This window comes from Lissotriton helveticus, chromosome 1_1, assembly GCF_964261635.1.
Source record: "Lissotriton helveticus chromosome 1_1, aLisHel1.1, whole genome shotgun sequence".
In the NCBI taxonomy this organism is placed as follows: Eukaryota; Metazoa; Chordata; class Amphibia; order Caudata; family Salamandridae; genus Lissotriton; species Lissotriton helveticus.
Window position 1 is genome coordinate 1,808,605,000 of NC_136057.1, and position 25,784 is coordinate 1,808,630,783.

Below are 25,784 nucleotides of genomic sequence, written 5' to 3' on the forward strand. Positions count from 1 at the left end.
ACAACCCTCTTTGTGAGTTGGAAAGGCTTTTCTGACTCACAAAAGGGGTTTATTACATACTCAAATGCCATGCTGTGGTCGAAAACTGTTTGATTCTCTAAATTTCAGGGTTTGTGAATTTAAAAGTGTTTCAATCGACAGGCACATCGTTTCTTAGAACGATAGTTACCTCTTGATCCATTTGCATACAATTGAGTTGAAAGCAAAGCAGAAACCTTTAGAAGAGACTAGAAGGTTATAAGAACTAATTTACTTAAAAGGGGAAGAAAATATATAACTACAGTTATAAACAATTGTAAGTAAAAAGAAATCCTACCAAGGACCAGGAATTTCCAGATAATTTGTACTAGATACCCTCAACCCGAGGCTTCACAGAAGATGAAAAAGGTAATGGCTGAAGTTGATTACCTTGAAAAACACCGATTCTCTGCAGCAATATCACAAGCATTCAAATTGTTTTATTTCAGGATTTCTGAGCCAGGTCTCTGGTGACCATGTCTACTTACAGCATCATTTAGGGTGTGTTAACATAGAAAGGCAGTCCCAGCATGATCATTTCACCCTACTTAACTGAATGTAGTCCACTTCAGAAGTCCAGCACTCACAGGTCTCTGGCCAACGAGTCCACCCTGTGCATTCCCACTTCTCTTCAGCAATCTTCTAAAGAGTAGAGGTTATATATTTTTTTCTCAGTATGGTATCTTAAAATTCTCAGGGTGCGTCTTTATTCACTTTGCAGGATTCATTTGCACCCTTGGGGTGTTGCCCATGCCTTGCAAAGCTTTTAAGGGTCAACAAAGAGAAATTGTCATCAATATCAGTGATTATACGAAACATTGATTTTTAGTGGAAATGAAAGGCCCCTTATGATTAATTTTTCCTGTCACACTGAGCATGGACATTTTGTAATTTTGATTTAGTCTCTGGTAAAGGTGCTCACTTTGTACTCCACTGCATTTGCCCGAGCTTAAAAACATCAGTTTGAGTTAACAACTTACTGTTACTAAAGCCTATGTAACATCTGTGCTTGTATCTAAAGGTGAGTATGCCTTTCTCTCTTTTCTGTTCTCGTTTCAGGATCTCATTCATTTTCTATATCCCATCTCTCCACATGCCATAATGTCTGTCTCTCTCTTTCTGTGTTCGATCCATTGATGACAAGTGATCACTGAAAGTGCTTATTTGAGACCTGTCTATGCTATAGTATTGAGCACAATAGTGTCTTAAATAGGTGAAGAGCTGAAATAGTGGTATTTTACCACCTTAGAGTGTAGACAGTGGTAAATGTTTGTTGTCACTGGAACTTTAAAGGAATCTGATGCTTTTGGCTTGCAGTATTTTTAAAAAAAAAAGTAATTGCATAGCACAACAGAACACAAAACAATAACAAAACACAAAGGACCACCCACTGTCTCACTTAACATTAAGAACATCCAATGGCACCATTCAAATTTTTTGTTAACTGACCTAAATGCTTTTCCCTTTATTTGCTTACTTTCTTTGCTGCAGCTGAGGAAAACGTATGGTGATGTCTTCAGCTTGCAAACCTGCTGGGAAAATGTGGTGATCATCAACGGGTTGAAGTCAGTAAAGGAGGGGCTCATTACCAAATCCGACGACACTTCTGACCGCCCGACTGAATTACTCACTAAGAAGTATGGCTTTAAGGAGAGCAATTCAGGTTTGTGTTTCAGGTTATCGCTGTAGAACATTTTGAAATTGACTAAAGTCTTTTGCAATAATTTTGCAATGAACACAACTACCATAATTGGTAATGTAGCTAAACTCTCTGGATCGGGTTCCCAAAAAACTATTTACATTTATTTTTATGTTTGTTCTCTGTAGCTCATACCCTGTATTGCCATAGTAAAATCACTTTTTGGAATTGAAAGAAGTTGATCTAAGGAATGACTCCAAAAATAGCCAGTTTTACCAGTGCAAAATCACATTCAGAATTTCAAAAAGTTGGTTTAAGGAAATACTCATTCAAACATTTTCATGTAAGAAAATCTACCATTGGTTTGGATTAGGTGCTCAAGAGCTCAAATGAACTGGGAATTTGTGCAATTCTATAAACTTACATATTTGTAGACATTCACAAGCTTCTCTCCTACCCATTTACAACCTGGAAAAGGTGAGTCATTTACACACATCAAGGGCGGGAAGTGGGAAAAAACCCAAGAAATATTTTACCTTTAATAATAAAAAAGTACTAACTTGCCACAAAGCCAAGTCAAAATATGAAGACTAGACCTCATATGATTGTCATTGAAAGTAATGCATATTTTGCTCAACTTCTTCGTGAAATTAGATTGAAGTCCTAAGTGGGAGCATGGCTTAACACTATTCATTGCTAGTGTTCCTCCTGCTGTGTGACCTTCCCCACAATTAATCTAAAATGTATGTCCCTTCAGCAAAATCACCAAAAAGCTGTTGGTGTCAATGTTATATACCAAACACTGTTATAACATGTCTGATTGAAGTCCCTGTCTATTGGCAGAATTAAAACCCAATTCAATCTCAAGACATTTGAATGGATTGAATTTCTAACACTAAATTCTTTCTACCTCAGTCACCCTTTGGCAAAATCCATATTTTGTCCTTTTGGAATCACCAAATAGACATACTGTATATTAACTGGAGAGTGATCATTACCAACATCTTATGATTACAAGACTCTTACACACATCCCTTTATCAGTTTGGCTTAGGATAACTTTAGTTCTCTTTTGGAATTGATTGCTTTTGCTCAGTTCTTTTCAGCGATTACTTAATAAGCATGTTATTCACATTTTGGATGAGCCAGCAAATGTATTTCATGTTTTTAAGTGTATTACTCTACCACTAGAGAACGCTTCCCTTACAATGAATTATGTGCATTGTTTTGAGAAGCAAGATAAATTGTAGAGCTTCAGTGCATTAATTACCTTGAAAAGATTTTCCTACCTAAAAGCTCTACAGTTCGTAGGATAAACATGTGCTTACTTGAATGTGATCTACTATAATGAAACTTTACTTTATTATTTGTTAATACAAGTTAATTTTTATGAAAAAATAAATCCTGACAAGTATAACACTCATTTGCTGACTTATTTAGGTCATACTTTAAGTAGTCATTTGTTTTTTTTATGAGGATTGTATTGGTTTAAGAAATGGGAGCCCCCTTTCCAAGATGACTTATATGACCCACAGTGGGCTTCACCTTTTTTATGGCTCACTTGTAGCCTCTGGCAGACAATCCAGTTTAAATTCTCTTAAGCTATCTCTGGAAGCAGAATCTCAACCTTGAGTCAGCACTGGAGACACTCAAGCCACTCCGCATCCAGCATTTGTGGTAGAAAGACTTCCATCATCATCACAAGGCCAAGGAGAATAGGTGGTTGTGAGCCCAAGAGGTTGCAGCCTGAACTGGGACCAATAGGGGCCTGGAACTACAGAGCTCCATGAGGGAGCACGCATGCACCATAGGCAGAGCCAGAGTAGAGCACAAGTCTGCGGGCATCAAGACAGGGTCTTCATATGTGGTAAATGCCCCTGGATCTGTCTCTGACAGGGTTGCCCCTCAGTCTGAAGCAAAGCTGTTGAACCAACAAAGACCTTATGTACTGGTTCACATCTTCTCTCCCTTCCAGCCCAATTCGTGCTACTTGGAGACTGAATTCCTGTTGGTTGGGTGCTCTGTGCCTCCTCCTCAGGCAGCACCCACTGTCCAATTGCCAGCACAATACTCTAACACACTGGAGAGTTCCCTGGCAAGCAGTACTCTACTCCTCTGCCAGGACACAGTCATCACTTCTTGAACAGCAGCGTGCTTTGCCACAGCCCACCCGGAGCCCAATGGCAGGGCATTGAGAATCTCAAACCCAGGAAGGCAAAAAAGAATGCCCCCTGGTTCTCAACTACCCTTAAGCTTGAATTAGGCGAAGTGAAAACATTGGAACGGAGGTGGCGTCGAAATTACGACACCGCCGCACATAACATCTATATAGCAGCGAGACGGAAGTACCATGCAGGAATAAAATCAGCAAAAAAAACACACTATCTGCAGGCCATATCTATGGCAGGCCAGGAACAAAAAGCAATCTTTAAGATTGTTAAGGATTTTATGAATCCTTCAGCTCTATCGCAAGCGATTCCTCCATCGCAAGACCTCTGTAATGCGATATCTGATTATTTTGACAATAAAATCCTGGCCATCACAAAAACTTTTCCATCGGGAGCCACCGCAACGATGGATGTTGAAGAGATAGTGAAGACGATATCTTCCCCCTGCTTTGATGACTTCGCCCCAGTATCCTTGGAGGAAACTGCCAAAGCGATTTTAGCCAGCAAATCGGGTTCCCCTTTTGACCCCTGTCCCCCTCCGGTGTTGCATCTCCTAATAGAGATGGTTAATCCAATTATTAACAAGATCATCAATTCCTCTCTAGCCACGGCAAGTATCCCTAATGATTGGAACCTGGCAGCTGTTAAGCCGCTCCAAAAAAAGGCCCTTGCCGATCCTACTACCCTTTCCAACCTATGCCCGATTTCCTTGTTACCCATTCTTTTTAAGCTGACTGAAAAGTTTGTCAATAGTCAACTGACTAACTTTTTGGAGAAGAATAACGTTCTCCATCCCAATCAGTCAGGATTTCGATCAGACCACTCTACCGAATCAGCCCTACTATACACTACAGAAACATTAAGGGCAGCAATGGACCAAGGAAAGAAGGCCGTCCTTATCCTACTTGACCTGTCGGCAGCCTTCGATACGGTCTCTCATAACATCTTAGTGGACCGGTTGGCTGCCGCAGGGGTAGGAGGACAGGTGTTGGCCTGGTGTAGGAATTTCCTTACCAACAGACGCCAAATAACAGTATTAGGACCATATCAATCTGAGGCTAAAAACGTCAGCTCAGGGGTACCGCAGGGCTCTAGTTTGAGCCCTGTTCTCTTCAACCTATATATGGTACCACTGATGAAACTGATCGCGTCATTCAAGATCAGTTCTATTTCATATGCTGACGATACCCAATTGATATTGGTGTTGGATAAGGAGCGACCAGGTGCCGAGGAAGACCTCAAGGACTGCCTTGCAGCAATTTTTAAATGGATGACCAACAACCATTTAAAGTGCAACGCCGGAAAAACCGAGATCCTACCTATAGGGAATTACAATCTTTTCTCCCCAACAGCATGCTGGCCAACGGATGCTGAAGTGCCCCCCAATACAATTGCATCTGCTCGCAATTTGGGCATGAAATTTGACAACCATTTATCCTTTAAACCCCAGGCTGTAGCAGTAGCAGGCATGTGCTTTCAAATCATAAAGGCACTTAGGAAGTTTTTTGATCTTCTTCCACTATCGGCGAGGAAAACAGTCGCAGTGGCCTAAATAAGTTCTAGGCTGGACTATTGTAATGGACTATACGTTGGAGCTAATAAAACTGTTCTCCACAAATTACAGATGGTCCAAAACGCGGCAGCCCGCCTTGTACTGCGTCTGCCCCGTAAATCGTCAGCCTCAGCAGCCCTAAACACCCTCCATTGGCTGCCAATAGGTAAAAGAATCTTGTTTAAACTTCTTCTATCACCTTCAGGGCATTCCACCAACGAGGCCCAACTTATTTACATAATGGGTTTAAAAGATATTATCCAGCGCGTTGTCTGAGATCTGCAAGTCAGAATTTACTTACTCCACCTCATTTCAAGCTAGCCACAAAGGGTGGCAAATCCCTTTTTGTACTTGGAACTAGAGCCTGGAACAAACTTCCTTTTTTTTTGCGTTCTTTCTCTCAAGAAGCCCCCTTTAGGAAGGCACTGAAAACTTGGATTTTCTCATTGCCTGATGCCATTTGCAGGACCTTAGTGTAATGTGTGTTCAGAAATCAGGACACCTCTTTTTCCCTTCCAACTCCTCCATCTGAGTTGTGTGAGCGCCAAGATACTCCTTGGAGTGGAAGTTGCGCGGTGGAAATGTCCCTTACATTACATTACATTACATCTGTATCACCAGAAACACTCCTTCATGCCCTGGATACGGTGCCTATGGAAGCTGTTGGAGTGTCCCGTGAACATTGTTATCAACATCATGAAAAGCAGGCTGAGATTCCAATCCATGGCGGAGATTCCACTGACCCCTGCTTAGCAAACCTTAGCATTACCTCCTCTTCGCATGTGCCTGGTGCTGCCTAGACCCTTCAGTCTACGCTACACAACCTACCTAAAGTATTAAATAGACTCCTGTCCCCATGGTCCTGTATAACTACCCTTTTCCTATCATATTTTGCCTACCTCATGTGTACACTGTTCTACTTTGGCTAATTGTCAGACTCTGTCCTAGCAAGTGTGCTCTGAACTTATGGAAATATAAACATTATCTTTTCAGGAAACACTAAGATGTAACAACACATCTTAGAGTCTGTGAAGCAATCAAAATGTTGAATTTCTGTTACTTCTTTCTGCACTGCTCTTGCCTCTTTTTGCATTTCTGTCCCTTCTTTCTGCACTTCTCTTGCCTCTTTCTGTATCTCTGTTGCTTCTTTCAGCACATCTCTTACCTCTTTCTGCACCCTTCTTGCTTCTTTTTGCACCTCGGTTGCTTCTTTCTGCACTTCTCTTGAGTATTTCAGTACCTCTCTTATAACCTTCTGCACTACTCTTGCCTCCCTTACCCCTTTCTGTACCTCTCATGTCTCTTTCTACACCTCTCTTGCTTCTGTCTGCAACTGTGTTGTCTCTTTCATCATATCTGTTGCTTTTTGCTGTACCTCTGTTGCTTCTTTCTCTCCCCCTCTTGCCTCTTCCTGCACCCCTTTTGCCTATTTCTGCATCCCTCTTCCCTCTTTCTGTACTTCTTTTGCCTCTTTCTGTACCCCTGCTCTGCACCTCTCATGTCTGTTTCTGCACCTCTCTTGGATCTTTCTGCACTTCTCTTGCTTCTTTCTGCACTTCCCTGCTTCTTTCTGCATCTCTCTTCCCTCTTTCTGCACCCTCTTGCCTCTTATTGCAACCCCTCTTTCCTCTTTCTGCACACCTCTTGCCTCTTTCTGCACACCTCTTGCCTCTTTCTGCATCCCTCTTCCCTGTTTCTGCATCTCTCTTGTCTCTTTCTGCAACTCTCTTGTCTCTTTCAGTGCCTCACATTTGTATTTCTGAACTTCTCTTGTTTTCTGCACCTCTCTTGTTTCTTTCGGCAACTCTTTTGTCTCTTTCATCACTTCTGTTGCTTCTTTCTGCACCTCTGTTGCTTCTATCTCTACCCCCTTGCCTCTTCCTGCACCCATATTCCCTCTTTCTGTACTTCTTTTGCCTCTTGTTGCACCTCTGTTCTGCACCTCTTATTTCTGTTTCTGCACCTCTCTTGCTTCTTTATGCACATCTCTTGCTTTTTTCAGCACTTCTCTTGCCTCTTTTTGCAGTTCTCCTGCCTGTTTCCGCATATATTTGCCTCTTTCTACACCCCCTCTTGACTCCTTCTGCACCCCTGTTGCTTCTTTTTGCACTTCTCTTGCTTCTTTCTGTACCTCTCCTACTTCTTTCTTTCTGTACCTCTGTTGCTTCTTTCTGCACTCCTATTACCTTTTTCTGTACCCCTCTTCCCTCTTTCTGCAACTCTCTCTTGCCTTTTTCTCCACCTTGCATGCCTCTTTCTGCACTTCTCGTGCCTCTTTCTGCACCTCTGTTTCTTCTTTCTGCACTCCTCTCGCTTCTTTCTGTAGCTCTCTTGCTTCTTTCTGTACCCCTGATGCCTGCCTCTTTCTGCTCCTTTCTTCCCTATTTGTGCAACTCTCCTGTCTCTTTGTGCGCCTCTCTTGTCTCTATTTGTACCACTCTTGCCTTTGCTGCTTCTTTCTGCACTTCTCTTGCGCTTTTTACATTTCTGTTGTTTCTTACTGAACGTCTATTACCTCTTTCTGCATTTCAATTCCTCATTTCTGTACTTCTCTTGACTCCTTCTGCACCCCTGTTGCTTCTTTCTACACTTCTCCTGCTGCTTTCTGTACCTCTCTTGCTTCTTCTGTACCTCTCTTGCTCCTTTCTGCACTCCTATGACCTTTTTCTGTACCCCTCTTCCCTCTTTCTGCACCTCTCTTGCCTTTTTCTGCACCCTGCATGCCTCTTTCTGCACTTCTCGTGCCTCTTTCTGCACCTCTGTTTCTTCTTTCTGCACTTCTCTGCTTCTTTCTGTACCTCTCTTGTTTCTGTCTGCACCCCTGATGCCTGCCTCTTTCTGCTCCTTTCTTCCCTATTTGTGCAACTCTCTTGTCTCTTTGTGCACCTCTCTTGCCTTTTTTGTGCACCTCTCTTGACTCTTTCTGCACCTCTCCTGTCTCTTTCTGCAGCTCTTGCTTCTTTCTGCAACTCTGTTGTTTTTTCTGCACTTCTCTTACTTCTTTCTGCACCCTACCTGTCTCTTTCTGCACCCCTCCTCCATCTTTTCGCAACTCTCTTGCCTCTGCATGCACTCCTGACCTGTCCTGTGTACCTCTCTTGCTTCTTTCTGTACTTCTCTTGCTTCTTTCTGCACCTCTCTTGCTTCTTTCTATACCCCTGTAGCCTCTTTCTGCAGTCATGTACACTCTTTCTGCACCTCTCTTGTCTTTTTGTGCACCTCTCTTGTCTCTTTGGGTACCTCTCTTGCCTATTCGTGCACCATTCTTGCCTCTCTTTCTGCACTTCTGTTGCCTATTTGGCACCTCTGTTGCTTCTTTCTCCACTTCTCTTGCCTCTTTCTGCATTTCTGTTGCTTCTTTTTGTACTTCTCTTGCCTTTTTATCTGTTTCTGTTCCATCTTTCTGCACTTCTCTTGCCTCTTTCTGCACACCTGTTCCCTTCTTCAATACCTCTCTAGCCTGTTTCTGAACCTCGCTTACATCTTTCTGCACGTCTCTTGCTTCTTTCTGCAATTCCCCTGTTTTTTTCTGCGCCTCTCTTGCTTCTTTCTGCACTGCTCTTGCATCTTTCTGTAATCCCTCATGCTTCTTTTTGCTCACCTCTTGCCTCTTTCTGCACACCTCTTGCCTCTTTCTGCACCCCTCTTCCCTAGTTCTGCACCTCTCTTGTCTCTTTCTGCACCTCTCTTGCCTCTTTCTGCACCTCACTTTTGTCTTTTTGAACTTCTTGTTTTCTGTACCTCTCTTGTTTCTTTCTACAACTCTCTTGTCCCTTTTATCATTTCTGCTGCTTCTTTCTGCACCCCTGTTGCTTCTTTCTCTACCCCTCTTGCCTCTTCCTGCACCCATATTCCCTCTTTCTGTACTTCTTTTGCCTCTTGTTGCACCTCTGTTCTGTACCTCTTGTGCCAGTTTCTGGACCTCTCTTGCTTCTTTATGCTCATCTCCTGCTTCTTTCAGCACTTCTCTTGCCTCTTTTTGCACTTCTCCTGCCTGTTTCTGCATATATTTGCCTCTTTCTACACGCCCTCTTGACTCCTTCTGCACCCCTGTTGCTTCTTTCTGCACTTCTCCTGCTGCTTTCTGTACCTCTCTTGCTTCTTTCTGTACCTCTCTTGCTCCTTTCTGCACCTCTCTTGCCTTATACTGCACCTCAAATGCCTCTTTCTGCACTTCTCGTGCCTCTTTCTGAACCTCTGTTTCTTCTTGCTGCACTTCTCTTGCTTCTTTCTGTACCTCTCTTGCTTCTTTCTGTACCCCTGATGCCTACCTCTTTCTGCTCCTTTCTTCCCTGTTTGTGCAACTGTCTTGTCTCTTTCTGCACCTCTTCTGCCTTTTTTCTGCACCTCTCTTGCCTCTTTCTGCACCTCTCTCGTCTCTTTGTGTACCTCTCTTGCCTATTTGTGTACCACTCTTGCCTCTCTTTCTGTTGCCTTTTTGGCACTTCTGTTACCTCTTTCTCCACTTCTCTTGCCTCTTTCTGCATTTCTGTTGCTTCTTTCTGTACTTCTCTTGCCTCTTTCTGCACACATGTTCCCTTCTTCAATACCTCTCTAGCCTGTTTCTGTACCTCGCGTACGTCTATTGCCTCTTTCTGCATTTCAATTCCTTCTTTCTGCACTTCTCTTGCCTCTTTCTGTACTTTTGTTGCTTCTTTCTGTATCTCTGTTGCTTCTTTCTGCGCTCCTATTACCTTTTTCTGTACCCCTCTTCCCTCTTTCTGCACCTCTCTTGCCTTTTTCTGCACCTCACATGCCTCTTTCTGCACTTCTCGTGCCTCTTTCTGCACCCCTGTTTCTTCTTTTTGCACTTCTCCTGCTTCTTTCTGTACCTCTCTTGCTTCTTTCTGTACCCCTGATGCCTGCTTCCTTCTGCTCCTTTCCTCCCTATTTTTGCACCTCTCTTGTCTCTTTCTGCAGCTCTTGCTTCTTTCTGCACCTCTGTTGGTTTTTTCTGCACTTCTCTTGCTTTTTTCTGCACCCCTCCTTTCTCTTTCTGCACCCCTCTTCCCTCCTTCTGCACCTCTTTTGCCTCTGAATGCACTCCTGTTCTATCTTTCGGTACCTCTTTTGTCTGTTTCTGCAATTTTCTTGCCTCTTTCTGCAGTTCTCCTGACTAATTCTGTACCTCAGTTTCTTCTTTTTGCCATTCTTTTGCCTCTTTCTACATTTATGTTTCTTATTTCTGCTCCAATTTTTTCAACCCTCTTGCTTCTCTCTGCACCTCTCCTGCTTCTTTCTGCACTTCTCTTGCTTCTTTCTGCACCCCTCTCTTGCTTCTTTCTATGCCCCTGTAGCCTCTTCCTGCAGTCGTGTATACTCTTTCTGCACCTCTCTTGTCTTTTTGTGCACCTCTCTTGTCTCTTTGTGTACCTCTCTTGCCTAATTGTGTACCACTCTTGCCTCTCTTTCTGTACTTCTGTTGCCTTTTTGGCACCTCTGTTGCTTCTTTCTCCACTTCTCTTGCCTCTTTCTGCATTTCTGTTCTGTTTGCACTTCTCTTGCCTCTTTCTGTATCTCTGTTGCATCTTTATGCACTTCTCTTACCTCTTTCTGCACACATGTTCCCTTTTTCAATACCTCTCTAGCCTTTTCCTGTACCTCGCTTACTTCTTTCTGCACTGCCCCTGCTTTTTTCTGCGCCTCTCTTGCTTCTTTCTGCACTGCTCTTGCATCTTTCTGCAATCCCTCTTGCTTCTTTCTGCACACCTCTTGCCTCTTGCTGCACACCTCTTGCCTCTTTCTGCACACCTCTTCCCTCTTTCTGTACCTCTCTTGTCTCTTTCTGTAACTTTCTTGCCTCTTTCTGCACCTCACATTTGTCTTTTTGAACTTCTCTTTTTTTCTGCACCTCTCCTGTATCTTTCTGCAACTCTCCTGTCTCTTTTATCACTTCTGTTGCTCCTTTCTGCACCTCTGTTGCTTCTTTCTCTACCCCTCTTGCCTCTTTCTGCATCCATCTTCCCTGTTTCTGCACCTCTCTTGTCTCTTTCTGCAAATCTCTTGGCTCTTTCAGCACCTCACGTTTGTACTTCTGAACTTCTCTTGTTTTCTGCACCTCTCTTGTTTCTTACTGCAACTCTCTTGTCCCTTTAATAACTTCTGTAGCTTCCTTCTGCACCTCTGTTGCTTCTTTCTCTACCCCTCTTGCCTCTTCCTGCACCCATATTCCCTCTTTCTGTACTTCTTTTGCCCCTTGTTACCCCACCTCTCTTGCTTCTTCATGCACATCTCCTGCTTCTTTCAGCACTTCTCTTGCCTCTTTTTGCACTTCTCCTGTCTGTTTCTGCATATATTTGCCTCTTTCTACACCCCCTCTTGACTCCTTATGCACCCCTGGTGCTTCTTTCTGCACTTCTCTTGCTTCTTTCTGTACCTCTCTTGCTTCTTTCTGTACCTCTCTTGCTTCTTTCTGCACTCCTATTACCTTTTTCTATACCGCTCTTCCCTCTTTCTGCACCTCTCTTGCCTTTTTCTGCAACTCACATGCCTCTTTCTGTACTTTTCGTGCCTTTTTCTGCACCTCTGTGTCTTCTTTCTGCACTTCTCTTGCTTCTTTCTGTTCCTCTCTTGCTTCTTTCTGTACCCCTGATGCCTGCCTCTTTCTGCTCCTTTCTTCCCTATGTATGCAACTCCTTTGTCTCTTTGTGCACCTCTCTTGTCTCTATTTGTACCTCTCTTGCCTCTTTCTGTACTTCTGTTGCCGATTTTTGCACCTTTGCTGCATCTTTCTGCACTTCCCTTATCTCTTTTTACATTTCTGTTGTTTCTTACTGAACGTCTATTGCCTCTTTCCGCATTTCAATTCCTTCTTTCTGCACTTCTCTTGCCTCTTTCTGCACCTTTGTTGCTTCTTTCAGCACTTATCTTACCTCTTTATGTACCCCTCTTGCCTCTTTCTTTAGCTATGTTGCTTCTTTCTGCACTTCTTTGCCTTTTTCTGTACTTCTCATGTTTATTTCTGCAGCTCTCTTGTCTCTTTCTGCACCCTCTTCCTTCTTTCTGCATTTCTCTTGCCTCTTTCGCCATCCCTATTCCCTCTTTCTGTACCTCTCTCGTCTGTTTCTGCAACTCTATTGACTCTTTCTGCAGTACTCTTGCCTCCTTCTACATCTCTGTTGCTGCTTTCTTCCCCTCTCTTGCCTCTTTATTTGCCCTTATTGGCTGTTTCTACACCTCCCTTGCCTCTTTCTCTACCTCACCTCTTTCTACACTTCTCTTGCTTTTTTCTGCACCTCTCCTGACTCTTTCATCCCTTATCTACCTTCTTTCTGAACATCTGTTGCTCCTTTTAGCACTTTTCTTGGCTCCTTCTGTACCCTTCTTACCTCTTTCTGTACCCTCTTACCTCTTCCTGCACATCTCTTCCCCCTTTTCTGTACACCTGTTCCCTCTTTCTGTACCTCTTTTGCCTATTTCTGCACCTCTCTTGCATCTTTCTTCAATTCTCTTGTCTCTTTCTATAACTCTTTTGCCTCTCTGCAGTTTAATTGCCCCTTTCTGTACCTCTTTTGCTTCTTTCTGTACTTCAATTGTCTCTTTATGAATTTCTAATGCTTCTTTCTGCACTTCTCTTGCCACATTTTGTATTTTTGTCACTTCTTTCTGCACTTCTCTTGCCTCTTTCTACATCTTCGATGGTTTTTCAGCACATCTCATGCCTCTTTCTGCACCTCTGTTATTTTTTTTTGCACTTCTCTTGTTTTTTTCTGTATCCCTCTTGCCTCTTTCTGTACCCCTCTTCCCCTTTTTTGCACATCTCTTGCCTCTTTCTGTACCCCTGTTCCCTCTTTGCGCACCTCTCTTGCCTGTTTCTAAAACTTTCTTACCTCTCTCTGCAGTTCTCCTGCCTCCTTCTGCACCCTTGTTGCTTCTTTCTGTACTTCTCTTACCTATCTCTGTACCTCTCTTGCCTCTTTCTGCACCTCACTTTCCTCTTTCTGCTCTTCTATTGCTTTTTCTGTACCTTTCTTGTTTCTTTCTGTACCCCTCTTCCCTCTTTCTGTACCTCTCTTGGTTGTTTATGTACCTCTCTTGCCTCTTTCTGCACATATGTTGCTGCTTTCTGCACTTCTCCTGCTCTTTCTGTATTTCTTTTGCCTGTTTTTTCCTCTCTTGCTTCTTTCTGCACCTCTGTTTCTTCTTTCTGCACCCTCTTGTCTCTTTCAGTACCCTTCTTGCCTCTTTCTGCATCCATTCCCCCTCTTTCTGTACCTCGCTTGCCTCTTTCTGTACCCCTGTTCCTTCTTTATGCACCTCTCCTGCCTGTTTCTGTACCTCTCTTGTATCTTTCTGAATTTCTCCAGCCTCTTTCTGTACCTTTGTTGCTTCTTTCTGCACGTCTCTTTCCTCTTTCTGCATTGCTTTTGCTTTTTCTGCACTTCTCTGACCCCTTTCTACATTTCTGTTGCTTCTGTCTGTACTTCTCCTGACAGGCAGGAACTGGAACTCTTTTGCTTGGAGAGGGACCTTTCCAGGGAGAAGAGCAATCGCACCTGCGATGTAGAAATACAATCTATGGCTTGAGGTATGGGGTCTGCTGACAAAGCCCAGAGATCTTCTGTTATATAATAATACTTGTGCTTACCTAGGGGAGTTCTCAGGTTTTGCTGCTGGTTGTGGCACGTATTCTGCATTTTAGAGCATGTTAGTTCAAATAAATATTTTAAACTATCTTTGTGTCTCTGTCAGATCTTTATAGCGGACAAGTACGAGTGTGTGAGCGAAAAGATGGGACTTGTTAGCGCGATTCCTGAGAGATCTAGGAGTTTTGTGTTCTGTGGTATCTAATCATTGGTTTCTCCGTTTGTGAGTAGGAGAGCAACTGAGACACTATAGCTAGTCGGTCCTGAGCTCATGGGCACTAAGCTGGTAGGAAGGCTTAGCCCCTATATGCCGAGGTCCCATAATCCTGCGCATTGTTCTGTGTATGTCTAGAATTCCTGCAATATTCCTATATCTCTCAGGAATTGCAGTAACAAGACACTCCTTTTCGTTCACACTCTCGTACTTCTCCACTATGAGATCCGCCAGAGACACAAAGATAGTTTTAAGTATTTATTTTAATTAACATGCTCTACAATGCAGTAAACATGCCACAACCATCAGCAAAATGCATAATATCAATACAGTTAACATTGCAGCAAGTCAGAATCAGAATCAGAATGTTTTTTATTGTTGAATTAATAAAAATCCTTACAATAGCAGAAGTGCAATTGACCTAAATACACATAACAAATTTCATTAAATTGGTGAAACAAGAATTACTAACAAAGTTAAAAGAGGGTTAAAACTACGTTAGCTCCCATCGATAACGACATGAGGAAGTGGCCTCAAACAATATGTTAAAAGATCATGCACGGACTTGTAACTGCTTACCAATCTCAATCATAAATGTAAGACCCCTACAGGTCAGGATTGGCGAGGAACCTCCCAGCCAAATTATAACGGCCTGCAGCAAGTCCATTTATCATAAAGGGAGATTTCATCTTATAAAGATAGTTCATAAAGAACTATAAGTCCTAACCACCCTCCCCTTGGTAAGCAGAAGTATTATTGTATAATAGAAGATCTCTGGGCGTTGTCAGCAGACCCCATACCTCAAGCCATAGATCGTATTTCTACATCACAGGTGCAGGTTGCTCTTCTCCCTGGAAAGGGCTCTCTCCAAATGTGTGTTATTAAACTCCAGGAACAGGCAGAGAATGAGCACATATTAGAGTTCTCATGTGAAAGTCATTAACAGAGCCTTGTAAAAATAAAGACATGTGGTGTTGTGTGCAAACGCAGCATCATGGCTACCGGGCTCATGCTAATTTAAAGATGTTGACAATGCCTCTAGGGACCACGTGACACCCTCCCCTTGGCCATGTTGTAGTGCATAGACAAACAGGTGTCAATGATAAGCAGAGCCAAATCGCATTATGTTCCACCCAAACAGAGTCAATGGAAAAGCACAAATTTAAAAACTTAAAAAAATCATATATATAAGCATCTACAGCTTCGATAGGAGCAACCGCCTCAAACCCCCGGCCTGCAACATCCACCCGGTATCAGGAACCTGAGGTAACGGGCTCTCACGGCTGTGATTGAGCTTGTACCTGGAGCGGCAGGTGATTGCGTTGGAGGTCGTGCCGGTGCAGGAGTAAGGCCAGAGAAACGAGCAGTACCACTGCAGGGAAGACGCTCGTTTGTCTGGGTGCTTAAATACTTGAAAAGTGCAAAATTATGACCGCCACGGACGTGGTTAGGAACCGAGAGGAAGCGGCAGTCAATATGTTCGATGACTCCCCTATAGCGAATACTGAGTCTATAAAACACGCCACACAAATAGAAGTTCGAGGCAGCAAGATAAAAGACATTTTTAAACAATTAGAAAAAGCCATGAGGACAGAGCAAGACAAGTGGTGGGAAAAGAAATCCCTCTCCCGATATTTGGAGGTCGGACGTATCCCACGCGGCTTGCGAATTCTATTGGCCCCGAGCTTTGAGAATCCGGATCCGAATATGCTGCAAGAGTGGGCACAGTTGAACCTGGATCATTCCAGTCGGTTATTGCAGTTATTAATAAAATATGCAGAGAGCGATGGGGCGAGTCTCCAGAAGAAAATAACAGATATGGAGGAGCAAATTAAAGCCCTGAACGAGCCAGCCCAAGAGAAAAAACACAGAGAGGAAATGATGGTAAGAATCGCCAAGGAGGAGGATATCATTAAAAAAAGAAAAACATTTAAATTTCAGCGGGACAAGCTGGGTTATCAGAATGGGCGGATATTCACGTTTTCCCGCAAATATGATCCGCCTAAAGGAATGTCGACTCCCCAAACAACAATGGTGGCCTCAAATATTGGCAATACAACTATGGCTTCAACATCACAGTCATCTTTAAGCTCTGTGCCTGCCAGCGATTCGGAGAATGAACAGCAAGCAATGGGTGCAGATTTGGGGTTTACAAAACGGTCGTTGTCGCAGGAAGTGGATTGCCTAAGGAACGACCGCAAGCAAACATTAAGATCCCATACGATGAACTCAAAGCAAACCAAAGGCTCAACCTCAAGAGCAAGTGGCGCAGGCAATGCAGGACAGCAAAACAACGCTGCAAGTCAAGCACCGAAGAAGAGAAGTCAGAGGAGATGGAATCGCCGTTAACCACACAAGTAAGGAATACAATGACAGTCATTAACTTAACTGATATGCATTTAAGTCCGGGGGAAATTAAGACACTTTCATTGGGTTTAACATATTGCCCTCCGAGTACCTTTAACTATGCACGAACTAGAATGGACTTATTTCAATATGTCAGGAAATTGAAGCTAAGAAAACTTTATCTCCTCAATAAGAACAAACCGCGCAAAACAGCTACCAGCAGTGGCACAGGGGAAGCAGATGCAATATCAATTTCAGCTGGAGATTATGAGTTACATTGTGATCTACAAGAATTACACAGGGAGGGTGCCACAGAAGACAACTCAGATGATGATAGCCCATTACGAACTAATGCCCCGGGGCAGACACACTTCAGACCCAAGTCAACATTTAATCCGGTATTAATTCATGATAACATTGATGTTTTTAATGAACTGGTAACTGCAGAAATCAAAGACTTACATAAGGCATCAGTGATCAAAGACAATGAAAAACGGAAACGTAATAGTGCTTATGGAAGTCTGATGAAAAAATTACAGAGTGACAACAAAATAATCATCAAACAATCGGACAAGGGGGGGAATATTGTCCTTTGGCCAAGGCACCTTTACTTGGAAGAAGCTTTAAAACAGCTTAATGATAGACAATGTTATTGTAGGAGTGACTGGCAGACCGCTAAGACAGCATGGAATGATTTCAACTCTAAACTATATACCTGGAAGTGTAAAGGACTTTTGAGTGGAGATGAACTCAAGTTTCTGAAAACAAATTATCCTGTCATTCCAGTATTTTATATGATCCCTAAAGTTCATAAAGATCTGACCAAGCCACCAGGGAGGCCAATAATTCCGGCCAGACAGGGAACATTTGAAAACACTTCCAGGTACATAGATCATTTCCTCCAGGAACATGTAAAGACGTTGCCGTCTTTTTTGAGAGATACTGGTGATTTTTTGGAGAAAATCAAAACGATAATGTGGCATGAAAATTATTTACTGATCACATTAGATGTGACAGCCCTTTACACTAGTATCATCCACGGGGATGGTTTGCGGGCAGTAAGACACTTCTTGCGTAACAGACCAATTTGCATGTTTGAACACAATATTATGCTCAGTGAAATGATAGAGATTTGCCTCACTAGTAATTTCTTTTTATTTCAAAATCAAGTGTTCCAGCAGTTAAGGGGAGTCGCGATGGGGGCCTGCTTCTCCCCCAGCTACGCGTGCTTGCACATGGGGCTGTGGGAGGAGCAGGTCCTGGGAATCGCCTATGCCGAAATAATGACCAACAACATAGTATCATGGCATAGGTTCATTGACGACCTTTTTATAGTGTGGAAGGGGTCGGTCAGTGAGGCAGAGAAATTCATTTCTGATGTAAACATAAATGATTTAAATTTATGTTTCACTGGGCAAATCAGCAGCAAGTCAGTCAATTTTCTAGATGTCGAAGTATACATCGAGGAAGGCAAGTTACAAACTAGGTTGCACCGCAAGGAGACTACAGGCAACACAGTCCTGCATGCATCTAGTCACCACCCAATGCACCTGATCCGAAGCATCCCCTTTGGGGAGATGCTGAAGATCAGGAGAATTTGCAGCACAGAGGAATCCTGTGCACAAGCACAAACAGACAGCAAAGAGAGGTTCTTGGAGAGAGGCTACTCAGCAACGGTGATAGAAAGAGCCATGATAAGGGCCAACAAGCAGAGTAACAACCAAGATTCACAGGACAAATCAGGGAAAAGCCAAGAAATGGGAAAAATCGAAATGAGCCAACCCAGGCTAATAACAGCTTATAGCAGACAACATAAGCAGTTACAAAAGATAATACGCAGAAATTGGCCCATAGTAAAGGGAGACTCTGTAATCGGTAGATCACTTGCAGATAAACCGGCAATAACATACAGCCGTGCAAGATCAATGAGTGACATGCTGGTGAAAAGCAGCCCAGAAGTAGTGATTAATACGTGGCTGCAGACCAGCAAAGGATTCATAAAATGCGCAAGTTGTAAGGCATGTAAAATGGGAAAAAATAAAACTTCATACGTGACCCCATTCAGTGAGATCCCAATACCGATTACCAAGAAAATCACATGTAAGTCTGAATTTGTCGTGTATGTGCTGGAGTGTGCGTGTGGCCTGCAATATGTGGGCAGTACCAAGTTGCAGGTCCACAAACGCATACTCCAGCACATGCGGGCGGTCAGCAATGGTGATGAAGCTTACCCGGTGGGGAGACATATAAACTCTTGCCACAATGGAGATCTGGGATGTCTAAGCTATTTCGCCATAGATATGGTCCCACCGTTACGTAGAGGTGGCAATAGAGAGGCGCGCTTGAGAGTCCAAGAAACTAAATATATCATAGAGCTCAATTCTAAGACACCGCATGGGTTAAATGCCACCGAAGACCTTTACACTTGCTTGTAAAAGACCTAGCTAAACTGAGCAAATATATGAGATTTAAGAAATGAGAGATATTAATGAGAAGAAGGGAGTCATTGCAACAAAAGGCTGTCGCTTGGAAAAACATGAAACACACTTTGTATATTGTTTTTTATATTTTTCACAGGGTGATGTGAGGCACAGAATCCTGGGGGGAATTTCTTCGCCCCGATCTTTGTGTTTCATTCCTATAAAAGTGTAACAAGGGCTGACCATAACATGAAGGATAGTGTAGACGCAGTTGTCTTAGCACCACAGGTCAAAGCCCACTGGGGCACTATTACAAATACCACCCATAACAAACGCCCATTCCGTTTGAAGAAAACGTCAGCATTTATTTAATTGCGAATTTTGCACACTATGAGCAGATTTGCACTAATAATGAGAACATTATATTAAACCATGAGTTTTACATTTTAAGTACAATTAATTGGTTTTAGCAATATTTATATACATATATGTATTTATTTATTTATTTGCAAATATTTGCACTCTGACTGTTCATCTCAAATGAGAAATTCTGCAAAAAAACGTATAAACTTGTTTTTAAATGCCGGGGGGGGGAAGGAATGTGTGGGGGTGGGAAAAATTCATGAAATTGATGAAAAATTACATGTGTATACTATTACTGTGTTATTTATTAACGACATTGGTATTGAGACAAGGCAGCAGTATGTTTTTTATGTCTACAGGCCCGGTGGTCAGCTGACCTATTGTTACACTAAATAAATTGTGGTAATAGGCTAACCATGTCATGTGATCAAGGGCTCAAGGGCCCGAAACGCATCATGGCTGGGAGAAAAACGCACGAATATATATATATATATATATATATATATATATATATATATATATATATATATATATATATATATATATATATATATATATATATATACATGACTCCGCTGCCCAACGGCTTTGTAGTTCAACATAAATGGAGCACGGACCACGGTTGAGTGCACAGAATCTATTTAATTGTTCCCAAATTCTGTCGGCCTTTACGCGTTTCGGCTCCAGGGAGCCTTGATCACATGACTCATAAGTCAGTCACCTGACTGGTTATATACCATTTTTTTCCCACTTTTATCAGTGTTAAAGGGACAGTGCATTTTTGTGAACAGTTCCCACTTGAAAAATAGTACATGACCCCATTCTGGTTATGCTTTTCTGGTTACATGCTATATATAATATATGTAATCACCGGACAGTCATCTTTTGTCTAAATCATGGTTTGAATACCTCAAAGATTTGTCAGTAATCATGGTGTAAATACCAGGAATTCATTTGACCATCTTGACTCTTGGTCAAGTATTTTGTGCAAAACATATGCAATACAAAATAGTCCAATATAGGTGCATACAAATAAATAAATAGACCTCAAAATACCATAAAATCTACCGGGATGAATTGGAATAGAGACTGTGCAAAATCCGGGTGTAAAAACCCGTAGATCCACTTGTAATTGAATAAAATAGTTCCTTTAGGATCACTTGCAGAGTAAAAATCATAATAAATATGTAAACATACAGAATTGATCCTTGCTGGTCCCCAGATTTGTTATTTAAAAAATCCACAGTCTAAAAATCATTCTATAAGATACCAGTTAACATAAATATTAATTCATCTCATCCATTATGTATAAACTTATATTGTTACTGCTGTGTCGGTTGTTCTTAATTTGACATATTAAAGTATAGCTGTATCTCTGTAACCTTTCTAGTTGGTCCCAAGTGCTGGTGCAATAACCCCTACTTAATCGACAAAAACCTCTGTCGTTAGTAGCGCGAATTAAAGTGAGATGAAATCTATATGTGTAAAAAAATGACATTTAAAAAACAAGATAAAAGCCTTTATCCTGCAATTCATTTTTTAAGTTCTTACTGTGAGGTAAATGACATGTTATATTTTTAGAATTTGCAATACCCATCTAAATGATCATATGATCTTCTCAATGATTTCAATACAACATCACTAATATAGTGTATTCAGGAATCTTGATGACGTGACCCCCAATAAAAGCAAGGAAATGTAAAATCAAGGTACCTAATGTTAAAATTCAGAGCAGATTGAAAAGGTACTATAAAGGTAAAATATTGATTTGTTGTTACAGACATGTGTACAGATCTTCAGTAATGTTGAGACTATTGGGACTCTTGAAGTCCAGTTCTAAAATGTATCTGGTTTCCAATTTTCACAGAGTCCTTCTCTGTTGCCCCCTCTTATATTAAAAGGTACACAATTGATTATATAGTACTTCAAATGCTTTGGGTCAGCTTGGTGGAATTCATTACAGTGTCGGGCGACTGGGTATACTGGGTCTTGGTTCTTTATTGCTCTAATATGCTGTAAAATCCTCTTGGGGCCCTGCAGCTTGGTACTTCCCTCGTACCGAAGCCCACAGGGGCATTTGAGGACAAACACAACAAATTTGGTTTTGCATGACAGAGATTTGTTGATCATACAATCCCCTCCCCCAAATGCAGTTTTAAAGGATGTGGTATTGACGCCATGCTGACAGGCTTTACAGGTTTTACATCTGTAAAAATCTTTTCTTTGGCTTAACCAGTTCCCCTTTGGCTGGTCTACTGCATTATTGACCACTAACCTATCTTTCTTATTGGGGGCCCTCCTGTTGGTGATCAAGAGTCGCGGGGGCAATACATGACCTAGGACCGGATCATTTTTGACCAAAGGCCAGCTTCTTTGGATACGATTAATTTCTTTATGTTGTTTACTGTACCCCACAATCATTCTAAATTAATTGCTGGAGTGTTCTGTGGCTCTCACTGATTGTACAGTAGAATCAGTACTGGTATCTGGTCCTGGCCATGATGTTGTTAGTTTTAACAATTTATCTCTGTTAGTTGCATTGCTTTTAAGGATGGCAGCATCAATGCATTTTGTCGTATACCCATGTTCAAGGAACCTGCGTTTACTTTCCAATTGGGCTTTTTTCAATTCACTTTCAATGCTACAGATACGTTTTAGTCGTATCATTTCGCAATATGGGATGCCCTGGACAAGGTGTTTTGGATGTTGACTAGTTGCATGTAGGACTGAGTTTACAGCGGTTGGTTTCCTGTGTATCTTGGTTTCAATCCTACCTCTCTCTATGTATACCTCGTCATCGAGAAAGAGATCCCTGTCTGCACTGATGTCTGAAGTGAACTGTAAATTGATGTCACTGTGGTTTAATTCATTGATAAATGTTATCGCTTCTATTTCCGAACCATGCCAAATTAAAAACAGATCATCTATGCACCTCCACCAACATTTTATGTGTTGATTGAGGGTGTTGACATACTTTCTATGTAGGACCAGTTCCTCCCACCAGCCTATGTGCAGACAGGCATATCTGGGGAGAAACTGGCCCCCATAGCAGCACCCCGCAATTGTTGGTATAAAACATGTTGAAATAGGAAAATGTTATTATGCAGGCAGAAATAAATCTTGTCACTGATCATTTTGCTGTGATTTTTGTGTACAGTAGGTCTTTTTCCTCAAGCCATCGTTGTGGCTGATGCTCATATATAGAGCTGTTATGTCCATTGTTATTAATAGAGAATCGCTCTGCCATTCAATCTTGGCTAATAAATCGCCAGTGTCCTTTAAATATGATGGGAGTTTCTGGACAAAGTTCTGTAGAAAATGATCTATATACTGCGACATGTGTTCCGTTAAACTGTTGTTGGCAGAAATGATGGGACGTCCTGGCAGTTTAATGAGGTCTTTGTGTAACTTGGGTATGAAGTAAAGAACCGGCGTTGTTGGTGTATTGTTCCTCAAAAACAAATATTCGTCTTTACTTATTAAACCCAACCCTTCCAGGCCATCAGTTCTGTGTAAAAGTTCTCATATGTTGCCTTTAGCACTGATTGGTCACATCTACGGTAACATTCCCTATCTGATAATTGATTTAGAGCCTCTGTGATGTAGCCAGCTTCGCCCCAAATTACCAGATTACCGCCTTTATCAGCTTTCCGTATGATATTGTCCTTATTGTTAGATAGTTTACTCATTAACTGATGGTATTTGATTTCCTGCTTGTTTTTCTTATTTCTTTTCTTTTCTTTTTATTGATCTTATGATTTAGTTGTTTTAATCCTGCAATGATCCATTCGTGGTATACCTCGATGCCATCCCTAGGCATAATTGGGACAAAGGTTGAGCCAGGTTTGAGTGTCTTTCTTTGCCTGGTATTGTCAATATCTTTATTGATTTGTAATTCAATACTTTCACATTGTGATTCCATTTGTGCCAGTGATTGCAGATCTTTAAGAAGCGGCATGTCTTGGCTTGTGAGGTCAAACACAGGTACTCGGTCATCCAGAGGAGGTGAGTTAGTCACTTCAGTATTTTCAAGTTGACCTGACGGAGGTGAAACGTTTTTAGTTTCCATTTTCTTATGCCCTTCAATATATCCATTCTAGTGGCAGCATAGTCATAGGTACTTTCAGGAGAGAACGATAAACCCAATGACAGTAATTGTAACTCCGCCTGGTTTAGGGTTGTTGTGGATAGATTTGTTAATGTGATGTTGCTCCCATTGGGTTGTTGCATGTTTGTTGGCGTGTGTATTTGCGAATCCACTGGCGCGTTTGATATCGCCTGGTGGGCTCTCCTTTGCTTTGCCCTTCTCCTTTCTCGATGCTTGTGGGTGCTGGTTTTGTTTGTTGCTTTTTTGGGCGCAGTGTTTGTTTGCGCTCCTCTACTAAAAAATCCATTTCCTCCACAAGTTTGATCGCAATTGGCACTCTTTTATCCCTTGTATCACTTTCTGTTTCGCTTTCAACTGCAGAGCTTAGTTATGAGGCGGACGATTCAGCTTGTTTTGAGCCTCTGTTGCCCCTCAATGCAGTCTTAGGGGCACCACTAAATTTGGAAATCTTCATACTTTCGTATTTTTTAGCAAAAGTGAAAATTCTTCCACACTCGTAATCAGCCTTGTCTCGGTGATATTTGTATGTCTTTCGCTCTCGTATTTTGTCCTCCTCTTTTTTCAATCGCTGTGTCAATTCATTTCTAAGTTTATTAACCTCATCACTTTGTCCCATTGTCTTTATGTCTTCATTTAGGGTATCAATTTGTTCCTGTAGTTTTTGGCGGTCGGATTCGGCGTATTTGACCAACAATGTCACCAATTATCTTGATGATTCTAAATTTGTTATTATATATATATATATATATATATAAATATATATATATATATATATTTGTAGTTTAGTCAGAAAAATTCAAAAGATTGCTCGCACAGTAGAATGCAAGGTACTCCAAAAGGGCATCATTGTTAAGAACAAAAGAGAGATGCCTTCCAATTCAGCAGAGCGAATGAACTTTCATGAACCTCATAATCCAGTGCATCCAGCAGCAGAATAGGGCAACTTGTGTGATATTTGATGAAACTCTTCCTGCAAGAGGCGCTGTGCAGCCTCTCAAATTTTCAAACAGGCCAATACTCCAAGTGCAGCCACAAGCATCATACTGGGGCCACCAGAACAGTCCTGGTCATGGGCCGGCAAGGGACCCACCAACAGATCATAATCCGGGTCAGCTCCTGATCTTGTGGAGAGGCAAATATTCAAGGCCCAATAGAAAGTGCACCGTCGGCAGTGGAACACAGGTTGCACACTAGTTATTGTTATTGTTAACTTAGTCTTTTATAGCGCCAACTCACCTACAGGTCTCTAGGCGCTCAAACCAGACAGCAACAACCGTGCATGAGGACAGAAGAGAGGCAGGAGCATATAATAAGATTTATTTAGCTGGATCAAGTACCTCCCTAAATAAAAAGGTTTTTAACAGCTTCCTGAAACGCAGGAGATTCGCTTCTTTCCGAAGTGATTCTGGTAGATTGTTCCAGATCTGCAGAACCAGAACCGAGAAAGACCTACCTCCTTTGGTTTTTAACTTATACCGAGGGCAGACCAAAAGCTGGGATTCGGCAGACCGCAGGACTCGCTTGGGGATGTACAGCTCCAAGCGCTCTTTGATATACGCAGGTGCTTGCCCATAGATGGCCTTGTGGGCTGTACAAAGGCTCTTAAACTCCACCCTCTGTTCAATGGGAAGCCAATGTAGCTTGAGTAGTAAAGGAGAGGCATGGGATCTTCTAGGTAACTTGAAGATCAGACGCGCCGCATCATTCAGGACCACCTGCAATCTGTTGATCAAGATTTCAGGTAGGCCTAGATAAAGGTCGTTTCCATAATCTAGCCTCGAAACAATGGTGGCCGAGACTACCATACGGAGTGCGGAAAAGGAAAGGAGGAGGGCCAACTTTCGTAACTGTCTGATCAAGCCAGTGCACATCCCTACCACTGAGGAGATCTGACTGGCCATTGACAGCTCCTTGTCAATCTTGATTCCGTCACCTAATGAAACACGAAAGACGTATGGCATTCGAATTGTCTCCGTCGGGCCGCTTATTTTGTATTGGACTTTATCTCAAACGATGCCATCTACTACTGGCACAGCAGAAATGTTAACATGGGATTGATGTCTTTTCATTATATGAGATGAAGTGTGTGGGGCTAAGACACCATCAACCAAATGCACATCAGAGTGTTCAGGCAAATAATGACCATTAATCAAAAGGAAAAAGACAGTCACAAATCCAATTCACTTGAAGAGAAATACCATAGAGAGAGACATCTAAATATAGCTGCAAGGGGGAACCAGATATGTTCTGCGAAACCAGAATAAGAAAATGAAAAATTGACTGGGGTGAAGTAAGTAAAGCAAAGCAAAGGGTAAGCCCATAGCTCACACTGAGCATTGGAGCGCACATGTAGGAATATCCACAGTAAGCTC

General features: G+C 42.1%; 1 protein-coding gene across 2 annotated transcripts in view; it reads left to right on the plus strand.

The window, feature by feature from the left end:
- The window catches only part of LOC144753101 (cytochrome P450 2D6-like), an 840,402-nt gene that overhangs the window by 108,033 nt on the left and 706,585 nt on the right, over nt 1-25,784 (plus strand). For both annotated transcript variants that reach the window (XM_078640894.1, XM_078640901.1), the window contains exon 2: nt 1,510-1,681. In XM_078640894.1, coding sequence (XP_078497020.1) covers nt 1,510-1,681 — 172 coding nt within the window. The remainder of the gene's footprint in view (nt 1-1,509; nt 1,682-25,784) is intronic.